This window comes from Microtus oregoni, unplaced genomic scaffold, assembly GCF_018167655.1.
Source record: "Microtus oregoni isolate MIOR12 unplaced genomic scaffold, Mior012 000002F_ref0000024, whole genome shotgun sequence".
Classification (NCBI taxonomy): Eukaryota; Metazoa; Chordata; class Mammalia; order Rodentia; family Cricetidae; genus Microtus; species Microtus oregoni.
The window spans coordinates 59,505,391-59,529,396 of NW_024543061.1; the positions used below are offsets into that span (position 1 = coordinate 59,505,391).

Here is a 24,006-nt window from a genome sequence, read left to right on the forward strand (position 1 = left end):
CTCTGTCTCTCTCAGAAATCTGTAAGTTGAAAATCAATTTAAAGTATTGTCTAGGACTGAGATTTATAGAAGGCTCATCTAGGATGCACAGAAGCCTGCGTTCAGACTCCAGTATGGTATAAAACTGGCTATGGTGGTTCATACCTATAATCTTCCTGAGATGGAGGCAGGAAGATCAGAAGTTGAAGGACATCCTTGACTATATAGCAAGTTTGAGGCCAACCTGGACTATATGCGACTCATTTCAAATAAATAAAACAGTATTTTTATAATCCTGTAAACAGATCCAAATGTAATTAAAAATATTTTTATTTATTTATTATGTATACAATATTCTGTCTCTGTGTGTGCCTGCAGGCCAGAAGAGGGCACCAGACCCCATTACAGATGGTTGTGAGCCACCACGTGGTTGCTGGGAATTGAACTCAGGACCTTTGGAAGAGCAGGCAATGTTCTTAACCTCTGAGCCATCTCTCCAGCCCCCAAATGATTATTTTTTTAAAGTTTTTTCAAATATTTATTTATTTATTATGCATACAATATTCTGTCTGTATGCAGGCCAGAAGATGGCACCAGACCTCATTACAGATGGTTGTCAGCCACCATGTGGTTGCTGGGAATTGAACTCACGACCTTTGGAAGAGCAGGCAATGCTCTTAACCGCTGAGCCATCTCTCCAGCCCCCCAAATGTAATTAATACAACATAGTCTGCATACTATTCTTCCTTCCAGTCTGAGTTCCTCTCCAGAGCTTGCCTGATTTGGAATGTCTGTGGTCTTACAGTCATAGCTGGGTAAGAGCTATCCTAAAATCTCTGAAGACTGAAAACAAGGCATAGCCTGCCACTGCCACTGTCAAAATGATTAGGGCAAACTCTATGAATATAACTACCTCTAAGGAAGACTTTTGACCAAAGTTAACATAACCGGATTTGACTTTCTAAACTGTCCTGTCTTAAATCTTATCCCAGTGCTGCACAGGCCCCTGTCGATCTATGCAGAGGGGCAGCAGACTGGATTTGGGAGCTGAAGAGATGGCTCAGCAATTAAGAGCACTGGAAGCTTCTCTAAAGGAGCTAAGTTTGGTTTCCAGCACCCACATGGCAGCTCACAACCACCTGTAACTCCAGTTCCAGGGAATCTGACCCCTCATCTGGTCTCCATGGACACCAAGCACACACATGGGACACAGACCTACATGCAGGTAAAGCACTCATAAAGTAATAATTTAAAAAACAGCATAAATAAATAAATGAACCCTTTTTCTAAAAAAAAAAAAGATAGACTGACAGTAAGGTACCAATAAACCATGAGATCATAGGCTAAGTAACCCTTCTGAGTGGCTGCTGCCTAGTGAGTCGGAAGGAAAGCAGAATGTGGGTATGGGGGTTAACAACAACAGATACTTTGCAAAACTCTTGCGACTACTGTAGAAATAAGTGTTATTCACACCACACAGTATACTTATCTGCTCACAGCAGAACACTTAACAAATCTTAGTTTCTATCCCCTGCATTCTCTAATCAGTTAACATTTAATTTTAACTATGTTATATATTCCTACCCACCTGCTTAAAGATTCATCTTCAGAACCGTTATCCACTGTTGAAGAAAAATAAAAAATACATTTTAAATTAACAATAGAAAAATGTAAATTAATATGTGTTGTCATTATTCAGCTTTCTCTTTGGTACCACACCAGAGGCTATCCTACAATGAATACTAATACTACTACTGATTAGGTAATTAATTCATTAAGAATGCTTGTCCCTCCTTCTTCGTATTCATCCAATCCAAGAAAGAACAGAATGTATACAAATCCGATACCGAAAGGAAAACTGCCGGGATATGCCCACAGTCCTAACTGAACACTACCAGAGCGACAGCAGATGGCACAATTAGCAGGATCCACATCACATGCAGGGCTTCTCTGGACTAACAGCACTGGGAACAATTGTGGGAGTAGTTATGTTGTTGTGACGCAGTACGGCTTTCCCAGGTTTTTAGTCAATACTGCAGTGAGGATAAAAAACCCTGGTACAAATAAGCACACTCTAGGAGCACTGTGCAATTTTAATGTATAAAAATAAGGCTATTAACTCAAGCTTTCAGAATGTGACAACTGGTTTTCCCTGGTAAAAGAAAAATAAATCTTATTCCAAGATGGGCCTGGTGGTGTGGTGGAAGCAAGGGTACCTTAAACGGCTATATTCAATCACCTTCGTACCGAACTTAATGTTTCAAACACCAGGAAACTCATTCGCTGTATTATCCAACCACGCAACTATGCAGGAAAAAGTATAATTATGAAGACAGTAAAAAGAGCAGTGGCTGCCAGGGGGTGGGGTCCGGGAGAGAGAAACAGTAGCAGTCCAGGGAATATTTAGGACAATGGAATTATTCTGAATGTGATGATGCTACAGTGGTAACTACACGTCATACACTGGCCTACAGCCATTGGATGTACAAGACTAAGAGTGAAGTCTCGTTTACACTAGACACACTGGAGTACGATGATGTCAGTGTAGGGCTAGCAGTTTCAGCAGGTGTACGCACTACTAGGTAATGACAATGCGAGAGCCTATGTATGCGTGGCTATATGGGAATTCTGTTCCTTCCTGATAGTTTTGCTGTGAACCTGAAAGTTCCCTCAAAACTAAAGGTTCATTCTTAGCACAAGTGCGTACACACACATACAAATGCACATACACAGGGGGAAAAAGAAAAAAGAAGTTATTTATTGCTTGAAAAAAAAGCAAGCCTAAGCCGGGCGGTGGTGGCGCATGCCTTTAATCCCAGCACTCGGGAGGCAGAGGCAGGCGGATCTCTGTGAGTTTGAGGCCAGCCTGGTCTACAAGAGCTAGTTCCAGGACAGGAACCAAAAAGCTATGGAGAAACCCTGTCTTGAAAAATAAAAAAAAAAAAAAAAAGCAAGCCTACTATGAAAAGAAGGGACAATACTGGTATCCTCTTTTAAACTGAGGACTCTGAAAACACACAGAACAATTTTAATTCCACACCGAGCGGAGATATTGGTAAAAATCAGTGAAAACATACTGTACCTACTTCTATACTTTATTAGTGACTCCAACAACTAGATAAAATTCTCTTAATAAGTGCAAGCTATTTGCTGTAAAATCCATTCTGATGCTAAGTGCAACCTGCCGCAATGTGGGTGGGGGAAAGACCAGCATAATAACTGAAAATCATCTTCCCAGTGGATTTCAGGGACCAACATTAAATGATCTAATTTTTCAGGAATAGTTTTAGTCTGCAAATTTCCTTTAACTAATTTCTTATATAATCCTCACTTCTAGACTGAGAATAAAGGAAAAAGTACAAAGGTCACTTACATTTTTGTTTATACTGCTCTTCTGGGGTCTAAACTTTCTGAACTGCACATGTTCACCCAGGGAGGCCACAAAGAGAGACTCTGCATGAGGAATCTTACCTGGATTGCTATTTTCAGAATTTTTTTGTCTCTTCCCATCATATTCAAATATTTGTCTGTTGCTATGTTAAAAAAATGACAAAAATTACTATTTTAATCCTGAAAAGCACAATTACTAAATATATTAATTAAATTCATAACGATATTACAATCAAAATCAGAGCTAATAACAGAACCATATCCCACGTGATTCAAATGTAGCTCTTCAAGCTTTTGAATGTGCTTTCAATAAAAAAAAAACAAAAACCCACAGGTGAAATAGTGAAGAACTGAAGGACAGTTAAACCAGAATGGTTGGGCAGAATGTATAATGATGTGTTATTTATGTTTTAATAACTGAAGCTTGCCTAAAGATCAGAAGGGCAAAGCTAAACCATTAGGGGTCAGGCAGTGGTGGCACACATATTTAATCCCAGGATTTGGGAGACAGAGGCAGAAGGATCTCTGAGTTCAAGGCCACCCTGGGCTACACAAGATCAATACTGAAACAGATCCAGGTGGTGGTACCTCACACCTTTACTCCGAGTACTAAGGAGTTATACACCTTTATCCCAGCACTAGAGGGAAAATAAAGTGAGAGGAGAGAGGCTTAGTCTACTTAAGTCTGCGGTCGCCCAGCCTTGGTAGAGGTAAGACTTCTCTAGTGGCTTGGCTGCCTTGCTTTTCTAGTTTTCAGGTTGAAACCCAGTATCTGTCTCTGGGATTTTATTATTTGTGCTACAAGAATGGAAGGTACCCTCAGCACAGAGCCCCAGCCCTGGAGGTGACAGTTAACTCTTAGGCAGCACATTCTCTTAGGCTGAATGCCCCCTTTCAAATATTATGGAATGTAGTACTTTTGGTTACTCAGTTCCTCTGAAGATCCATAGAGAAAATATAAATACATGCCCAGCTATTCCGGAGTTCTAAGCAGAATCTAAAGGAGTGTGTGTGTGTGTGTGTGTGTGTGTGTGTGTGTGTGCGCGAGTGTGTGTGTTCACAGGTTCTAATACAAAATCCTAAGGTTTACCTTGATCATTAGCACTTCAGTTCTTTGTGACTGTTTGTGCCAAGTCAGCTACACCGTGAATTGAACTAAATGTACTGGCAAACATTTCATTAAATTAGGTAAATGCTTCCTACGACTGAACTAATAAATCATACCAAGGGCAGAAAACATAAAAATTAAGACTTGGTTTGGACACTATTCCTTATCTGTCTACTCCAACTCTGAACCAGTAGTTCTCTCTTAAACAACGCTTAATTTCTACATTTATCGCTAACAAGTGTGGAAGACAAATTGTTATATGTGGTTGGGCGTGAGGAGGACCTGGGTCCTGGAGGAGTGTAATCTTCCTTGATTTAGAGATGTCTGCTGAAAAGCTTCCTTTTTATCCATATCTTAAACACTTTGAAAAGCTAAGGCAGATCCGGGAGCTTTCTGGCCAGCCTGCCTGGCCCAAAAGATGAACTTCTGATTTATCACTCTCCACCCTACTCCTTTAAAACAGGCTCTTTCACCAAACCAGCAGTGCTTTTGGGTGGTTAGCCAAAGCTAGGCAGGCTGGCCAGGAAGGCCCCAGGATCTGCCTGCCTCTGCCCTGTCTAAGCTAGGGTTACAGACACACACAGCCTCGCCCGGCCATTTACACAGGGGCTGGAGATCCTAACTACGATGCTCCTACTGGCACAGCAGGCACTCGTACCCACTGGGCCATCTCCTCGGCCCTGGAATAATACAAAGGGCGAATTATCCTCCTTTCCATAAGACAAAGCTAGGAGTTGAGCTTGGGAATATGTGCATCTAAAACTATCTGCACATGTATGTATTATTCTCATTATTATCCACCAATGACTTATTTTCACTAGAGAACAAGATTAACCATTTCAGATTATCCCTTTCCCTCTGCTCGAGCTAATTAAAACAATGTTAGCTTATTAGAAACAAAAGAGGAAAAAATGAACAGCATGTAATGACGATCAAACACTTGGCAACCTAACATCAACATTCTCCACAAAAGTAAGTGAAGACAAAAAATGCAAAGAAGGAATAATTTGCAACTTCTACTTAGGCTCAACTTCTACTTAAAAGGAATATATAAGTAATTAAGAATTCAATGTTGATTCTGAAAGCAAACTAAAGGTTTGTAGAACTAATGTGAAATTGGTATAGCTAATAACAAATCAGGCTACAACATCACTCATTAAAAGAGAACACGGATCCCACTACAGGCTGTGCTTCCTAGTCTGAACAACTGCTTGTCTACCAAACTAATGTGGGTATTGATGTTTTTTCAACATCTTAGTACTTAAGTTAATCTTCTTAATATGTATTTGAGTGGTTGTTAACATGCCACAACATCAATTTTTGCTTGTTTGTTTAGTGTTTGTGGTATATGCATACATGTGTATGTTATATGTTGTGTGCACACGTGTGGGGGTGCATGGTGTATGAGTACATGTGTGTTGTGTGTGGTGTATGGTGTATGTGCACATGTGTGTTGTGTATGCACACATGTGTGTGTGGTGTACGGTGTATAAGTACATGTGTTGTGTGTGGTATATGGTGTATGTGCGCATGTGTGTTGTGTATGCACACATGCGTGTGTGGTGTACAGTGTATAAGTACATGTGTTGTGTGTGGTATATGGTGTATGTGCGCATGTGTGTTGTGTATGCACACATGTGTGTGTGGTGTACGGTGTATGAGTACATGTGTGGGTGGTATATGGTGTGTGCGTACACGTGTGTGGTATATGCAAACACGTGTGTGTAGTGTATGTTGTCTGTATATGTGTGTGGTGCATGGTGTATGAGTACATGTGTATTGTGTGTGATATACTGTGTATGTGTACATGTATTTGGTGTATGCATGTGTGTGGTGTATGAGTATATGTGTGTGTGGTATATGGTATGTGTGTACACGTGTGTGGTATATGCACGTGTGTGTACGTGGAGTATGTGTATGTGCATGTGGTATATGAAAATATGTGTGTGTAGTGAGTGTATGTTGTGTGTGGTGCATGGTGCATGAGTACATGTGTATTGTGTGTGATGTATGGTATATGTTTACGTGTATTTGGTGTATGCATGTGTGTGTGGTATATGGTGTATGTGTACACATATGTGGTGTATGCACATGTGTGTGTGTGGTGAATGAGTAGATGTGGTTATAGTATATGCGTACATGTGTGTGTGGTATGTGGTGCATATGTTCATGTGCAGGTGTGCACACATGCAAAGATCAGAGAAGGCTATTACATGGCTTCTTCTACCATGCTCCACACTGAATCTGAACTCCCCCAGTCCGCCTTGGCTGGCACACTTCTCTCCACTCCCCATCATTTGGGTTCTAAGCATGCATGGCCATGCCTGGTTTTCCTTGAGTGTTAGGGATTTAGACACAGAGCAAGCACTCTCAAAGGAGTCATTCCCCAGCCCCAACTGCTTCTTGAAAGAACAAACTACTGTACCTTCCCAGCTGATCAACTGCATGACAACTGGTTTTTTTCTTTACTAAAAATTCCACAATATGCTGTTTATTTTCCTTTACAGCAAGTAACAGAGGTGTGAGGTCATCCTGTAAGACATTGAGAGCAATGAGTAATTCACAAATTGCTGACTTCTCAACTTCACTGTGCTTAGGAATCACGTGAGCGCAATCCAGCCAACCCCGCATCTCTTGAGGGCAAGTGATCCTGTCTCTTCTGTTTCCGCAGCTCTAAAAGAACTACAACTTTTAAATGTCACCGAATTACAGAGCAAAATTACTATTTAATAAACTGCACAACAGTGTGTGGCATGCTGGTAGTGAGGGAAATCTCCAACTTTATTCGATTTTTATTTGAAAATATTTTCTTTGTGGCAAACATTAACACTGAAGGAGTAAGTCAGGGAAGTGGGCTCAAAAGCTTTGTAAGACTGTGAAGTTCCCACTAGGCCAGCGGTGCTCAACCTGTGGGTTGTGACCCCTTTGGGGTTGCATATCAGAGAGATATTTGTATGATGATTCGTCACAGTGGCAAAATTATAGTTATAAAGTAGCAATGAAATAATTTATGGTTGGGGTCACCACAACATGAGGAACTGTATTACAGGTTGGAAAGCACTGCCCTGGGCTATGCAAACTTGCTGCTTCTCATCTGTTTACCATCCAGGATCCCAGAATCCAGTGTCTGATATTCCTGCTCCAGGGAGTCACAACGGAAATGGCACTGAATAAGAAGACAGAGGCGCAGATGGACAGACACGATCTATGGGTTTTCTCTTATCATCTGAAGGAATGCTGTTCCCCTTAGACAGCGCAGGAGGGTAGGTCTTGCTTTGGAAGATCCTGGATATCTGTTCACATCTACTGGCTTTCATTTGTTTTCACTCTGGTATCACTGTAATCGAGACTCACGGTTTTTGTTTCTGCCTTTAATTTTAGGAAAACTATAAATCAACAGTAGAAATGTAACGCTTATGAACCAGTGGAGTAGACAAAGGTGCTGAAATGAACACTAGTGGCAAGAGTAATCTGTTCAATGAAATTATAACAACAAAAATCCTAAGTCTAAGAAAAGGTGTTCAAAAACAAGAGGCATCAATGACATGACAAGAGAAGACCTGCCCCACGACCTATAATAGTCAAGATATCAAAACACGAAAAAAACAAACAATATGAAAAGTCGTATGGGAAAAACAGCAACTGAGTTCCAAAGGAAACATGTCGGATCTGTCATCAGTAATCTTCAAGCCAGGAGAGCTGTATGAATATCAGGAACAATTATCTCAAGCCCTGGAAGTAGGAACTGCTGACTAGACAGCTCTATCCAGCAAGGCTCCAGCAAGGCTGTCATTTATAGTACTGAGAAATAAGAACACTTCACGACAGGCACACGCTAGGCAATCCACAACAAGGAAGCCACCGCTATAAAACTTCCTTACAGGAGGCTGGCAAGATGGCTCAGTGGGTAAAAGTACTTGCCATGCACGTCTGGAGACCTGATCCCACAGTGGGAAGAGAAAATGGACTCCCAAATTCCTCAAGAGGAACAGGTGAACAGGAGAACTATCACGCCCAAAACAGCAGAACAGAAGACTCGTAAGATTAACAGGTGGCAGATAAAAGAACAAGCAGCAATCTGATCACAGAAAAACCAACAGAATTACAACAGATATAAAATGTCAGATTTTGATAACAATAACAGTGGGTGATTTCAACACCCTGCTCTAATCTTTAGATAGTTCACTTTCACTAAAGATCACGAAGGAAACTTCAGAGTTAAAGTACACCACAGCTCAAATGCACTTAATGCATCTCCACAGATGATTTCCCACAACTGATATGGAATACACATTCTTCATGCAGCCTATGCAAACTTCTCTAAAACAGACCTCATTCTAGACCAAATCAAGTCTAACAATAAAAAAGAAAATTTCTTGTATGATCACAGTGAAATAAAACAGAAATCAAAAGCAAGGAAACTACACAAATATCCGGAGACTGGAGAAATAGGGGGTGGGGGGGGGTGTTAAGTTTCTAGAATCAAATGTAAAAGGAAACACAATTCACCGACCCTTTGGGACACTGAAGGAGGCTCCAAGAGGAGTGCTTACAGCTTTGAGGGCTTACGTAGAAAACTAGAGCGCTCTCAATCAAATAGCCCAGTGATGTAAGTCACAGTCTCAGAAAAGCAAGAACGACCTAGACAAGGATAAGAGGTGTTGGGTCCCTGGAACAGGAGTTATGGATGTGAGCCACCTTGTGCTGTGGGAACAGAGCTTGGGTTCTTTATAAGGCAATGACTGCACTTCATCTCTGAGCCATCTCTCCAGAACCCTCAAACATCTGGTTTTTCGAAAGGGTAAAAAGGGAATCTTTTAAAAATGCAGTTGTCTGAGTGGGGGTGGGGGGATGGGTCAGCAGGTAAAGGCTCTTATTGCCAAGTCTGTCAATCCAAGTTCAACCCTGAGACCCACACGGTAGAAGGAGAAAAGCAACTCCCCAAAGTTGTCCTCTGATCTCCACGTGCGCGCGCACGTACACACACACACACACACACACACACACACACACACACACACACACACACACACCCCTCCTACACCCACAAATAAATAAACAAAATAAGAAGACGAGGAAATGGTTTAATCAGTGAGTTTCTGATACTGATCGAGGGCTCTTTTCATCACAATGAAAGCACCCTTAAGAGGGCAACTATATTCAAACTTAGATTCCACCCATGGTTTAAAACACTGATTAGATCTAGAGTCCTCACGATCTAATCATTTCTACAAATACCCTCACAAAAACCCACAGAAGTATGTTTTCTCAATCTGATCATGGTGACATCACAATCTGTCACTGGTAAATGTACTTTGATTACTAGGAAATAAAATCAGTATCATACCTTGTTTTTGGCTTCCATATTTGCATTGTGTGCAAGCAGTTTGGCCACTATGGATGTGTTCTCACTGAGGACGGCATAGTGGAGGGCAGTGTTGCCGTTGCTGTCCATCACATCCGGATTGGCACCATGCTCCAGCAGTATAGTGGCACATTCTTCTTCTTGGCACTGTACGGCCTGTTGTTATTGCATCAAGAAACAGATAGTTTAGGAGTTCAAAATAAGCAGACTCTAGGTTTTACTTATTGCTGTATTCAAATGAAACTGATTTCTTTTTGTCCGAAGCACTTAAACCAAACCCGTCTCCGTTTGACCTGCTGGGTGCTATGTACCTTAATGAGCGCCGTGCTGCTCTCGCCGTCACGGGCATCGATCTCACACTTTCTCTCTACTAAGAGAGTCACCACTTCTGGATGGCCGTAAGCACAGGCAAGATGGAGCGCCGTTCTGTGAAAACGAGAGCACTTTTTAGTAAATTACAGAGCATTATCTAAAAGCGTATCTCCTGTAATGTAAACACTAACCAGTATGGTATGTCTCTTCTTTCCAAGCAAACAATTCTCTTCTGGCAGCAGTCCGCTCACAGACAACCTACTGGATTTGTGTGTGTGGCTACGTAAACAATTGCCGAGCGAGGTTCCTTAGCCCAGAGCAGCCAATGTGCAAAGAAGTACAGCCTTTGGATTGAGCTTGACTTGGGTACCAATACTCTTTAAGGTCTGCTATTTATCAGCCATCACTTAGCTTTTCTCTGCCTCAATTTTCCCACCCATAAAATGGACAAAGGCATTTGACACAAGCTTCATGACCCAAGTTCACACCCTAAATCCCAAGTTAAACGGAGAACTGATGCCTGAAAGTTGTCACCTGGCCTCTACATGCACAGCACACACGCAAACACACAAACACATGCAAACACACACCCCACATTAATATCAAATTAAATAAAACCTTAAAAATAGTAAGTCATCTCATGAATGCCACTGTGATACTTAAACAAGAATCTATACAAAGTATCTAAAATGCTTTCTAACTCCTGTACCATAATAACAGTTATTATAACTATTTCTATTATTTTACAAAGACAACATTGTAATGAAATAAAAGAACACAATGACACCTGCTTAGACAAAATGTTTAATCCCAGCACTCAGGAGGCAGCAGCAGGTAGATCTCTAAGTTTGAGGTCAGCCTGGTCTACAGAGTAAGTTCTAGGAAAACCAGGGCCACACAGAGAAACCCTGTCTAGAAAAACCGAAAAGCATATGATGCTCTGTAGTTAAAGCTTGTGCTGGTCTCCTAGCAGACCTCAGTTTAGTTCCACACCTACGTCAGGCTGTTCACAACAACCTGTAACTCCTGCTTTGGGTACCTGGCACCCTTTCTGCCCCTGCAGATACCAGTACACATATGAAGCATGCACGAGTGCACACACACACAGAATATTTAAAAAGAAAGAAGACAGAATGACAGTCCTGGCCACAGGGCAAGCCCACAGTTCACGTCTGCTTCAAATCTGTGTGGGAGTGAGGAGTGGGGTACGACAGTGATTGCTCCAGGGTGACAGGCCAGCACTGAAGAAAAAAAAAATCTATTTTGTTGCCTCCCATTTCTTTGAGTGATACAACCAGGTTCCATCTTGAGCGTGGGCTATTCTGGTTATCTGAAAACAAGAAGCAGTTACAACCCAGGGAGCCTGGGGGCCATGAAGCCACAGGGTCTGGGTAGTAGACAGTCGCAGGATAGGCAGAGAAAGAAAGTAAGTCCCTATTGCTGAAGACACCAGGCACTTCAGACATAGGGTCCAGAGGCCCCTGAACTGGAACTGACCTGAATACCTCCTCCCCAAGGACTATGGTCCCAGAAGGAGCCATGTCAGCTTCCAAAGGAGAGAAGCAACCAACAGTCCTACCCAGTTAAGACACCCGTGAAACATAAGCACTACGTGTACAGTAGTGGCACACACACCTTGATAGTAACCAACAGCTCACTAATCGAATCAGGCCCATCCAACATGAGGAAAACCATGCCTGGTACTGGAAATCTAGCCAACTAGATTTAGTTTACTAGTGATTCTGGTAGTGATCATGGATCCTGAGTGACGTCATGGATCCTGGAGAAGACCCTACAACCACTGCTTTGCTAAACCAGCACAATCCCTAACCACATTCTAGATATTTGTCCTTATACCCAAAGGTAAGTGTATGCAGACTTCTCTTTGGAACAGACTATTACATAAAACCACAACCAGCCAAAATGAAGAGTTGTGGAGTCCAGTCCCAATGCATACATCTACAAAACAATTGTTTCATTACAGAGGAGGGGTAAAAAAAGATTTTAAGAGCCAAAGGAACAGGGAGCTTTGTTATGGTTTAGATTAAAACGGTGCCATTCCCCAAGGGGCCTGCGGGCCACAAGGGGCAGCAAGTCCCAGGCAGGTAGCTGAGTGGAGGTGTGAGCCACTGGGCGGGTGACAGACAAAGACATCATGCAGAGAAAGTGGGTATTTATTTAGTGAGTTATGGAGGGGAAAAGAAAAGAGGGGAAGGGGAGAAGGGAGAAGAGCAGAAAGAGAGAGAGAGAGAGAGAGAGAGAGAGAGAGAGAGAGAGACAAGTGGGGAGAAGAGAGGCAGAAGCTGCCTCTTCAGGAGAGAGATGGAAAGGAAGGAGCTCAGGCTGCAACCAGAAGGAAGGAAGATGGGGGGGGGGCTTGTCTCTTAAAGGGACAGGACAGACCATTACAAGCTTACTTGAGATTGTCTCCCAGAAATGTCAGACGCTATCTGCACCCATAAAGTCTCACCAATATGACTGGCCAAATGAGAACTGAGCAAGGACAACACCAATGGATGTGTCAAAGTGGATGGGGAAGAGCCTGTGGAACTATAGGCAACTGAGGAAAGCTGGGAGTGGGGGGGGGGGTCTTCCCCAAGGAAGAGCACACAGGTTGTCAGCCCTAAATACATACATATGAATAACATCATACAGACTGGGCAGGTTATAATTAGAAATACATATGTATACATATACAAATATGCATGTAACAACAATTAACGAAAAGACAAGGCCACGAATTTGAAGTAGAGCAAGTGAGGTTATATGGGAGCATTTCAACGGAGGAAAGAGAAGCGGGAAATGATGTAGTTATAATAAAAAATGGTAACTTTTATTCTTTATCACATTTTAAATATATTATGGTTAAGTCAGAGCATACCTTATGTGTGTATATGTATAATCAAACTGATGTCTTCTTACTTGATGTACCATCTTCCCATGTTAATCTGTGTCTACATCTACACTACCTTCAGGGCTCATATATTCCATCTAATGGATGCACTGCAATTTATTTATGAAATACATTTTCCAGCTTCTTCTTAATACACTGCTATTTCAAGCAGTGCCAAGAAAGAGAAACTGCCTCCTTATTTCCCAAATATGCTTTAGGGACAGAAACATGTTTAAGGGGGGCAGACTACTTACTGCCAGTTTGCCTATTTGAAAAGTCTTAAGCAGAAGTTGCGCTGTTCTTCACCCTCATACAGTGAGTCCCTGAAAAGTGACATTTCATTTCTCTCTTGACTTACTTTCCTGCTCTTACCACGGACGAGGAAAATTTTTCTAATGTCCATAGATTACTTATAGATCTACAAAAAGAAAAAAAAGGAAGGAAGGAAGGAGGAAGGGAGGGAGGAAGGAAGGGAGGGAAGGAGAAAGAAAAAGAAAAAAGGGCAACAACTTTATATAAATTAAATTAAGAGTTCAGGGGCTAGGAATCCAGCTCAGCTCCAGAGAACTTGCCTGATATTTGCAAGGTCATGTGTTTGATCCCCAGCAAAAATATACAAATGACTAAATTTAAAAAAAAATAAGAGAGTTTGAGTTTTTCCTCATTGAGTTAAAAAAATTCTCTGTAAGATGAAGATGGTTTTCATGTGATATTCACACACACACACACACACACACACACACTGAATGCTTTGCAAGTTTACAGTTGCTTTATCCTCGCTGTGTTTAGTCAGTTCTTGAGAATGCTCCATTTCAGGCTTTTACAAAGCTCAAAGGTAGACTGTATCCTGAGCATACATCACAACCTGCATTCAGTCCCCAACAGATACAGACATGTACACAGGCATATAGACACACATACGTGACGCAGTGGTTTTGTAGTCATTCTTAGTCTTGTTTTGGTACTTTTCTCATTATGTTTTATTAACGTTTAAATTATAATCTATCAGGAATTTATTTTAGTGACATAAACCTGCAGTTAGTTTTCTCCAAACAAGTTAACAAGCATTTTATTCACGAATGATGTTTCCTACTAATAGGGGTGTTACCAGAATCAATTTCTAAATTCTTACAGATATTCGATTGGGTACTTCTAGGTTTTCTATTCTGCTCTATTCACTGATGTGTCTCTTGGCTGCCAGTAAATGACCGATGTGTGAGAACTAATGTTAGGTTTTGATACTTTAGAAAGGTTTTTTTTTTCCTAGTCTCATAACAAAATAAAAAGCAGCATGAGAAACTCAAAATTGTTAAAACGATGATATTCTTATTTGGCTTATGTAAAATTGATAAGGATACGGAGTTCACATTCTGGGAATTATCCATCCTCTATTTGAGAACATGGAACTATTTTCCCACTTCAAAATGCAGCAAAAAAAAACATAGTCACACAGGTATGTGTTGATATGTTATTGGATATTACTGGAAGAATCGTTAACCCTCAACAGAAACATTTCTCCCATTATGTATTTTTTACAATGTAAAACAATTTTAAATGTGTGCAAAAAATTAAATTGTTTAGTTAATGCACTTTACACAGCCAATAAAGGGAACTTTAAGTGGATCAGAAGTCAGCTAGAGTGTTTTCTATTGTAGTCTTTACTGCTCATATAGGAGCGGGTCCCAGATCCCACAGAGGCTCTAGCGTCCAAAAGAAAGATGGGAAGAGTCAAGCTTCCTTAGTGACAGCCAGCAGCCTCTGTTCCAGACAAGGTGCGAGCTCCGCCACCAGCCACGTCCCGCCCCGCTAGCTCGGGGCCCTATTTATTACCTGTCCTTCTTGTCTCTATCGTTCACGCCACTTTTCCCAAGGATAAGGATATGCTGTACTTTGGCTACGTCACCCACGCTTGCAGCCTTGTGGATCTTGCCCATATCCTTGTCGTGAATGTGGTACCTGGGCATGTGGGCGCCACGAGCACTCTCACGCCCAAAGCCCACGCAGTTGTTCCGCGGGCGAGCAGAGGGGCCTAACGGCGACGGGCCCTTACTTCTGAAACCAAAAATCTTCTTCATGGCAAGGGGGTACGCCCCTCACAGGCACCTTCTCCGCGCGTGGCTTCGGCTGCCTCCACAACGCAGCCCTAGCGTCTACTGAAGAGCCAGCCAAGTTTCACGGAGTCCCAGCAGGAAAGTCGCTGCATGGCTCGGCAGGGTTTTAAAGCACGATAATCGCCAAGCAAAGCTGCAAACTAGCAACCCGCGCCGGCTAGTCCCCGCGCACGCGCATACTGGCCCGGCCCAGCCGGTGCCCAGCACGCACGCGCAGAGCCAGGCTCCGCCCTCTACTCTTCGCGGACGTCAAGCAGCTGCCAAGTTGGTTCTCTAGCCTTGGGCTTTCGCCCGAGGTTTGCAGTGTCTTCCCTAGCCGTGCAGGTCTATCCTCAGCTAGTGTGGCCTGCCGGCCAGCCTCAGCTTCGGGATCCCCGCAGGGCTCCTGTTCCGACAGGAATCCGAGCGAGGACCCAGCACTCCAGGCTTCCTGGGCGTCTGCAGAAGAGCCTAGAACCTTCTTGACCCGCTGAAGGCCTGCTTCCCTGCTTAGCTTTGGCCTTGTGTTTCAGTGGCAGTTATAAGGTCCTTGGGGGGCAGGCAGGCGACTCTTTTAACCAAAGGTGGACCAAACTACAGGCAGCATGGATGGAATTATAGCATGAGAAACGAAGGGAAGAGATATTTTTTGTCAAGCTAATCCATTAAATATTTGGGAATTAGTGAAATATGGTTGTTTTTCATAGCCCAGAGAGTCAATGTATGAATTACACAAGCTGATAGCAGGTGAAGATGTCTGCATATGGGGCCTGAATGAAATAATGTGACCTTAGTTTTTGGTTTTGGACTTGGGAAAAGTAATTCATAGTAAACAGTTTTCCCAGTGGAAACATCTGCTTTGACGTTTTAAAATCCTAATAATTTTGCCAATCTAGAAACAGCTCACTTCAAAGGGTGTGGTAGCTAGTGTTAGATCAAGTTGGCACACAAACTAGCATTATTGAAGAGGAGGGAACGTCAATTGAACAAAATGCCTCCATAAGAGTGAATGTAAGGCATTTTCTTAGTTAGTGATTGATGGAGGAGGGCCCAGCCCATTGTGAACAGTGCCATCCCTGGACTGATGGTCCTGGGTTCTATAAGAAAGCAGGTTGAGCAAGCCAGTAAGTAAGCAGCAGCCTTTCATGCCTCTGCAGCATCGGCTCCAGCCTCCATGTTCCTGGGCTGTTTGACATGTCGTCCTGAGGTTCTTTGATGGCAAACAGCAATATGGAAGGATGAGCTAAGTAAACCCTTCCGTCCCCAACTTGCCTTTTGTCCATGGTGTTTCATCGCAGCAATACAAACACTAGGACAAAGGGAATAAAATATCATTAATTTTGGAGCCAAATCTTACTGCGCAAGTTTCAGGAACACAGGTTCAGGTTACCCCAAATTCCGTTCTATGTTCTAATTTTAAGAAGTTGTATAAAAAGAGAATAAATCAACACACTTTTCAAATACATTGGTGGGTACATCAGGTAGGTAGGTTTTTAGCAACACTGGAGATGGTGGTGACTGTGTTATTCTCCTCAGATGCCTTTTGATGGATTTCTTAGCCCTTCTGATTGATGGAAACAGACTGATTGTGAACATTCCAAAGATTTTACCTAATGGTAACAAAGGTTAGGTCCCTCACATAGCAGAACAAGATGTCTCGATGTAATTTGGCTCTGGATTTTGCAACATTCAGAGCTCTTTGCTGCTGTAGTTCTGGTCAGTCGGTCTTGTGCTCACTGCTTCTTTCTGGAAATTCTGCTACACAGGGTGGGGCCTATTTTACATGCTGTACCCTGTTCATAATGATTTGACTATTGCGAATTTAGTTTTTGTAATAAAAATTGAAATAATCTCTACTGCTACTGATCTTATATGTGTATGGAGGAGGGGGAGTCTCACTCTAGCGGGAGCTGGCCTTAAACCTACAGTTATTCTCCTGCCTCTGCCCTGGAATGTTGGTGGTATGGGTGTCAACTGCTGCTCCTGCCTTCTATTGCTCAGTCACACTTCTTTGGACCGTGCTCTGAATCTTTTTCTATCCACTAGTGCTTCTCTGTAATAACCTCCATCTGCTGCAAAAAGGAGCTTCTTTCAGGAGTGTTGGGACTAATTGGAGTCCTGGCCTTCAGCTGTTCTTCCCTGCTAGAACCTTCTAATTGAAGTTACTAAAAGCTGTGCCTTGCCTAGAGGATCAGAGGATGGGATTTTCACCTGTTGACTGGGTATTTACGTCTCCATGGTGCTATTAAAGAGGGGCTTTTGTACCAGTGATTGGAGGTCCGTGTGTCTGTCTGCCTCTGTGTTTCCTCAACCTCCAGCCCCTTGCCCGAAGCTCGCGAACTGATTGTCGCTCATAGAGTGCAGACGGGGGCGCGGTGTGTGGCACAGGAGAAGTGAGACTTACACCCATCTGTGGGTCTAAAAGTATTTAGAATGAAGGTGGGGGAGGGCTAGAGAAATGACTCAGCCAACAAGAGAACCTGCCTTCACTTCTCAGCACCCACATGATGGTGGCTAGCAGTGCTCTGTAATATCATTTCCAAGGGATGTGGTGCCCTCTTCTGCCTTCCATGGGCACTGCGCAGACATACATGCAAACAAAACATTCATACACAATCCATCAAGAGGAAATCTCAATACTGAACGTCTATGCCCCAAATACAAGGGCACCCTCATTTGTAAAAAACGCTACTAAAGCTTAAGTTACACATTAAACCCCATACACTAATAGTGGGAGACTTCAACACCCCACTCTCAACACTGGGCAGGTCTCTCAGAAAATTAACAGAAAAATAAGGGAACTAACAGATGTTATGAATCAATTGAACTTTGCAGACATATAAAGAACATTCCATCCAAACAGAAAAGAATATTCCTTCTCAGCACCTCATGGAACCATTTCTATAATTGACCACATACTATGTAACAAAGTAAACCTCGACAGATAACAAAAAAATGAAATAACTCCATGTATCTTATCGGATCACCATGGCTTAAAATTAGAATTCAACAGCAACACTAATTTCAGAAAGTCCACAAACACATGAAAATTAAACAACGTTCACATGAATCATCAATGGGTCAAAGAAGAAATAAAGGAAGAAATTAAAAACTTCCTAAGATTTAATGAAAATGACCACACAACATACCCAAATTTATGGGACACAATGAAAGCAGTGTTAAAAGGAAAGTTCATAGCATCAAACGCCTACATACAGAAACTGGAAAAATCCCACACTAATGAGTTAACAGAACACCTGAAAACTCTAGAACAAAAAGAAGCAAACTCACCCAGGAGGACTAGACGGCAGGAAATAATCAAATTGAGAGCTGAAATCAACAAAACAGAAACAAAGAATGAGACAATGAGTTGGTTCCTTGAGAAAATCAACAAAATAGACAAACCTTTATCCAAACTAATCAAAAGGCAGAGAGAGATTATCCAAATTATCAAAATCAGAAATGAAAAGGGCGACATAACAGACACAGAGGAAATCCAGAGAATCATTAGATCCTATTTCAAAAACCTGTACTCCACAAAATTGAAAAACTTAAAGGAAATGGGACAATTTTCTGGGTAAATATCACTTATATAAATTAAATCAAGACCAGATAAGCAAATTAAATAGAACTATAACTGCTAATGATATAGAAACAGTCATCAAAAGTATCCCAGCCAAAAAAAAAAAAAAAAGCCTAGGGTCAGGTGGTTTCAGCACAAAATTCTACAAGATTTTCAAAGAAGAACTAATACCCATACTCCTCAAATTGTTCCACACAATAGAAACAGAAGGTACATTGTCAAGCTCTTTTTATTGAGTTACAATAAATCTGATACCCAAACCACACAAAGATATTTATTTATTTATTTATTTATTTATTTATTTATTATGCATACAATATTCTGTCTGCGTGCATGCCTGAAGAGGGCACCAGACCTCATTACAGATGGTTGTGAGCCACCATGTGGTTGCTGGGAATTGAACTCAGGACCTTTGGAAGACGAGGCAATGCTCTTAACCACTGAGCCATCTCTCCAGCCCCCACACAAAGATATTAAAGAAAGAGAATTACAGAACAATCTCACTCATGAACATTGATGCAAAAAAGCTCAATAAAATACTAGCAAACCGAATTCAAGAACACATCAGAAACATTATCCACCATGATCAAGGTGAGTTTATCCCAGAGATACAGGGATAGTTCAACATATGAAAATCTGTCAATGTCATCTGCCATATCAACAAACTGTAAAAAAAAACACATGATCTTCTTATTAGATGCTGAAAAAGCCTTTGACAAAACACAACACCCTTTATGATAAAAGTCTTGGAGGGAGCAGGGATACAAGGAACATACCTAAACACAATAAAGGCAATATAAAGTAAGCCAACAGCCAACATCAAACTAAATAGAGAGAAACTCAAAGCAATCCCACTGAAATCAGGAACAAGACAAAGTTGTTCACTCTCTCCATATCTACTCAATATAGTACTTGAGGTTCTAGTTAGAGCAATAAGAGAACAAAAAGAGATCAAGGGGATACAAATTGGAAAAGGAGAAGTCAAACTCTCACTATTTGCTGATGATATGATAGTTTACATAAGTGACCCCAAAAATTCTACCAAGAAACTTCTACAACTCATAAACACCTTGAGTAATACAGCTGGATACAAGATTAACTAAAAAAAAAAAATCAGTAGCCCTCCTGTACACAGATGATAATCAGGCTGAGAAACATTACTGCAATGGTCTGTCCTGTCTCTTTAAGAGACAAGCCACGCCTCCAATGTCCCCCCAACACTCCCCCGCCCCGTGCGAATCTGCATGTCTCCCAGGCCAGGACCAGCCACCTTGAGAGACCAGCGTGGTCTCCTGGCATGCCCATCTGTCTGTCTCTCTTGTGGCCTGCTGCAGCCACTCCTTGGGACTGGCTGCTCTTGGGACCTGTTGCCTGCTGCCACCTGGCCCATTGCTGCTGCTCTTGGGACCCGCTGCCTGTGGCCACCCCTTGGTGACCTGCAGCGTTTCTGCCACTGCAGACCCTGGGGATCCTGCAGCAATTTTAATTAATTCATTAGACATTACTCTTCACAATAGCCATAAATAACATGAAATGTCTTGGAGTAACTCTAACCAAACAAGTGGAAGACATGTATGACAAAAACTTTAAATCTCTGAAGAAAGAACTTGAAGAAGACACCACAAAATGGAAGACTCTCTCCCATGCTCTTGGGTAGGTAGAAGTAACATAGTAAAAATGACAATCTTACCAAAAGCAATCTATAGAATCAATGCAATGCCCATCAAAATCCCAGCAAAATTCTTCACAGACCATGAAAAAACAGTACTCAAAATCTATGGAAAAACAAAAAACCCAGGATAGCCAAAACAATCCTGTACAATAAAGGAACTTCTGAAGGCATCACAATCCCTGACTTTAAGCTCTACTACAGAGTTACAGTACTGAAAACAGCCTGGTTTTGGCATAAAAACAGACAGAAGAACCAATGGAACTAAATTGAAGACCTGGATATCAATCCACACACACCTACAAACACCTGATTTTTGACAAAGAAGCAAATAAATATAAGACGGAAAAAAAAGCATATTCAACAAATAGTGTTGGTTTAACTGGATATCAACATGTAGAAGAATGAAAATAGATCTATATCTATTGCCATGTACAAAACTCAAATCCAAGTAGGTCAAAGACCTCAACATAAAACCAACCACACTGAACCTCTTAGCAGAGAAAGTGGGAAGTACACTTGAACATATTAGCCCAGGAGATCACTTCCTAAATATAACCCCAGTAGCACAGACACTGAGAGAATCAATTAATAAATGGGACCTTCTGAAACCGAGAAGCTTCTATAAAGCAAAGGACTCGGTCAACAAGATAAAATGGTAGCCTACAGAATGGGAAAAGATCTTCACTAACCCCACATCAGACAGAGGGCTGATCTTCAAAATATACAAAGAACTCAAGGAATTGGTCATCAAAAAAAACCCCAAATAATTCAATAAAAATGGGGTGCAGACCTAAACAGGGAACTCTTATCAGAGCAATCTAAAATGGTTGAAATACAGTTAAGAAAATGCTCAACATCCTTAGCCATCAGAGAAACGTAAATCAAAACAACTCTGAGATTCCATCTTACACCTGTGAGAATGGCCAAGGTCAAAATCAGTGATGACAACTTATGCTGGAGAGGATGTGGGGTAAAGGGAACACTCCTCCATTGCTGGTGGGAGTGAGAACTGGTACAGACCCTTTGGATTTCAATATGGCAATTTCTCAGAAAATTAGGAAACAACCTTCTTCAAGAACCAGTAATACCACTTTGGGTATATACCCAAAGGATGCTCAATCATACCACAAGGACATTACTCAACTATGTTCATAGCAGCATTATTTGTCATAGCCAGAACCTGGAAACAACCTAAATGCCCCTCTACTGAAGAATGGACAAGGAAAATGTGGTCCATTTACACAATGGAATACTTACACAGAAAAAAATAATGGCATCTTGAAATTTGCAGTCAAATGGATGGATATAATAAACATCATATTGAGTGAGGTAACCCAGAGCCAGAAATATCATATGTACTCACTCATAAGTGGCTTTTAGACATAAAGCAAAGAAACACCAGCCTACAATTCACAATCCCAGAGAACCTAGAAAACAAAGATGACCCTAAGAGAGACATACATCGATCTAATCTACATGGGAAGTAGAAAAAGACAAGACCTCCTGAGTAAATGGGGAGCATGGGGAGCATGGGAGAGGGTTGAATGGGAGGGGAAAGGAAGTAGGGGAGCAGAGAAAAATACGTTGCTCAATAAAAACAATTTAAAAAACATTCATACACATAATAAAAATAAATCTCAATTATACAATGAAATTATGTTAGAAATAAAACTAGCTAAGGAAAATGGCAGTAGAAGACCATAGGGTGCCCAACCCCCAACTGAGGCATCTAGAATAAATCCTATACCTAGGTCTCAGGGAACAGCTTGGAAGAGGGTATGGAATGATTGTCAAGACAAGAGGAGCAGCACCTGTGCTGCTAGTGTCCTCTGTATGGGAGAGGGAAGCTGCACCCACAAAATCTCATCAAGGCATAGACAAGAACTGCATAATGATGCCACCAATTGGTATGCCAATGGGGTAGGGGAAATCCCACAAGGCCCCACCCCTAGATGAATTGCTACAGGCAGTTAATGGCTGCTGAGACGCAGAGAATTGGTTTTTCTCAGGGACTAGCCTTGATAATTTATGTAATCTCAAGTGGTTAAACCCAAATACAAGCAGCACCAAAAGAACTTAGCAGGACATATGAGATTCCATGAATTTGAAGGAGAGTGAGGGGGACATGGGAGAAATTGGAGGGAGGGTGATGAGGTAGAAATGATGTAATACAGTATGAAATTAGACTAGTTTGCTATTCATTAAATTTATATTGAAGTACAGTTTTCACTTTTTGTTGTTTTCAGATAAAGTTTTCTACCCCCAGTCTGGCCTTTTAACTAGCTCTGTAACTGAAAAAGATGTTGAACTTGTGATCCTCCTGCCTGTACTTTCCTAGTGCCAGGTTCATAGGCATGCATTACTGTGCCCAGTTCATGTTATACTGGGTTGGGGTTAACACCTGGCAGGCTTTCTGAGGGGGAGGGGCCACTATTTAATGGGCTTTCTGCGGGGCACAGGGTCTGGGGAGAGAGGGGGGGAGTTGGTGCTTCCACCTGATCTGCTACTACCAGTATTGCATGGCTCTCAGAACTCACACAGATAAAAGACATATCTCTATCCTTCATCTGTATACTCTCATGAGAAATTGAGGACATATCTGCTTTTCTTTAAAAACCACAACTTTCTCTTTAATTTATCAAATTTTAAATAAAGCTATGAGAATAAGGTAAGGACTTCCATTTGTGAAAGAGGGCACAGATCATGATGGCAAGGTTAGAGAGAATTTCCTTCAAGGTATGGTCAAACTGCTTCTATCCAATTTTATGAATGACTTTTATGGAGGACTTTAAAAACAGCTATGTACATGTATATCATAAAATTTTTTGTTTATGAGCACTGATGTTTTGACTATATATATATACATATATATTTGTATATGTGTGTGTGTGTCTATGTGTGTGTCTGTGTGAAGGTGTCAGGTCCTCTGGAACTGGAGTTATAAACAGTTGTGAGCAGCCATCATATCATAAAATTCTTGAGTTAATCCCATTGATCGAGAATAAGACCACTACCACAGTTGAAAGTCAAATTTAAAACAAGCTTTAATTAAACACTGGCCAGGTGGACGGGCTCTGGCAAGGTCCATACCCAGGTGTCTGGGAAATGGCCCAGGATCAAGTACAGCAAGGGCTTAAGAAGGAAATTCACTGCATTTCCCGTCTGGTCCAATCAGGAACAAGCAGACATCCTGAAGTGCCCCCAGCCTGTGAACCTCCTGCCCATGTGTGATCAAGCACAACCGGTGTGTGTGGGCCAAACAAACTTGTTCGGTGGAAATGAAAAATACAAGGTTTGCTCTCTCCCATAAACAATAGCCTCCTTCATTTCAGGAACTCTCTGTCCTTGGGCAAGGGGTTTGCAGATCAGAAGCATGTTTGTTTCAAGGATCTCTTAGGCATAGTAATTAAAACTTAAAATGTAACCTTTGGCTTTCATACTTGCTCCATTATTTTTTAATCTTTTGATTAGTAGTCATCTGCATTTATTTCTTACAAAGAAAGGAAAAACATTATATACTCAGTGAGGAAACTGGTTCTCTCTCTCTCTCTCTCTCTCTCTCTCTCTCTCTCTCTATATATATATATATATATATATATATATTGGTTTCACAC

General features: G+C 41.6%; 1 protein-coding gene across 2 annotated transcripts in view; it reads right to left on the reverse strand.

Annotated features, from left to right (window-relative positions):
- Nucleotides 1-15,309, reverse strand: part of Ankrd30a (ankyrin repeat domain 30A) — a 71,194-nt gene extending 55,885 nt beyond the window's left edge. For both annotated transcript variants that reach the window (XM_041642252.1, XM_041642243.1), the window contains exons 1-6: nt 14,878-15,309; nt 10,154-10,268; nt 9,825-9,998; nt 6,903-7,009; nt 3,451-3,512; nt 1,568-1,601 (exon numbers count right to left, since the gene is read on the reverse strand). In XM_041642252.1, coding sequence (XP_041498186.1) covers nt 1,568-1,601; nt 3,451-3,512; nt 6,903-7,009; nt 9,825-9,998; nt 10,154-10,268; nt 14,878-15,122 — 737 coding nt within the window. In that variant the 5' untranslated portion in view covers nt 15,123-15,309. The remainder of the gene's footprint in view (nt 1-1,567; nt 1,602-3,450; nt 3,513-6,902; nt 7,010-9,824; nt 9,999-10,153; nt 10,269-14,877) is intronic.
- Nucleotides 15,310-24,006: the final 8,697 nt, after the last annotated feature.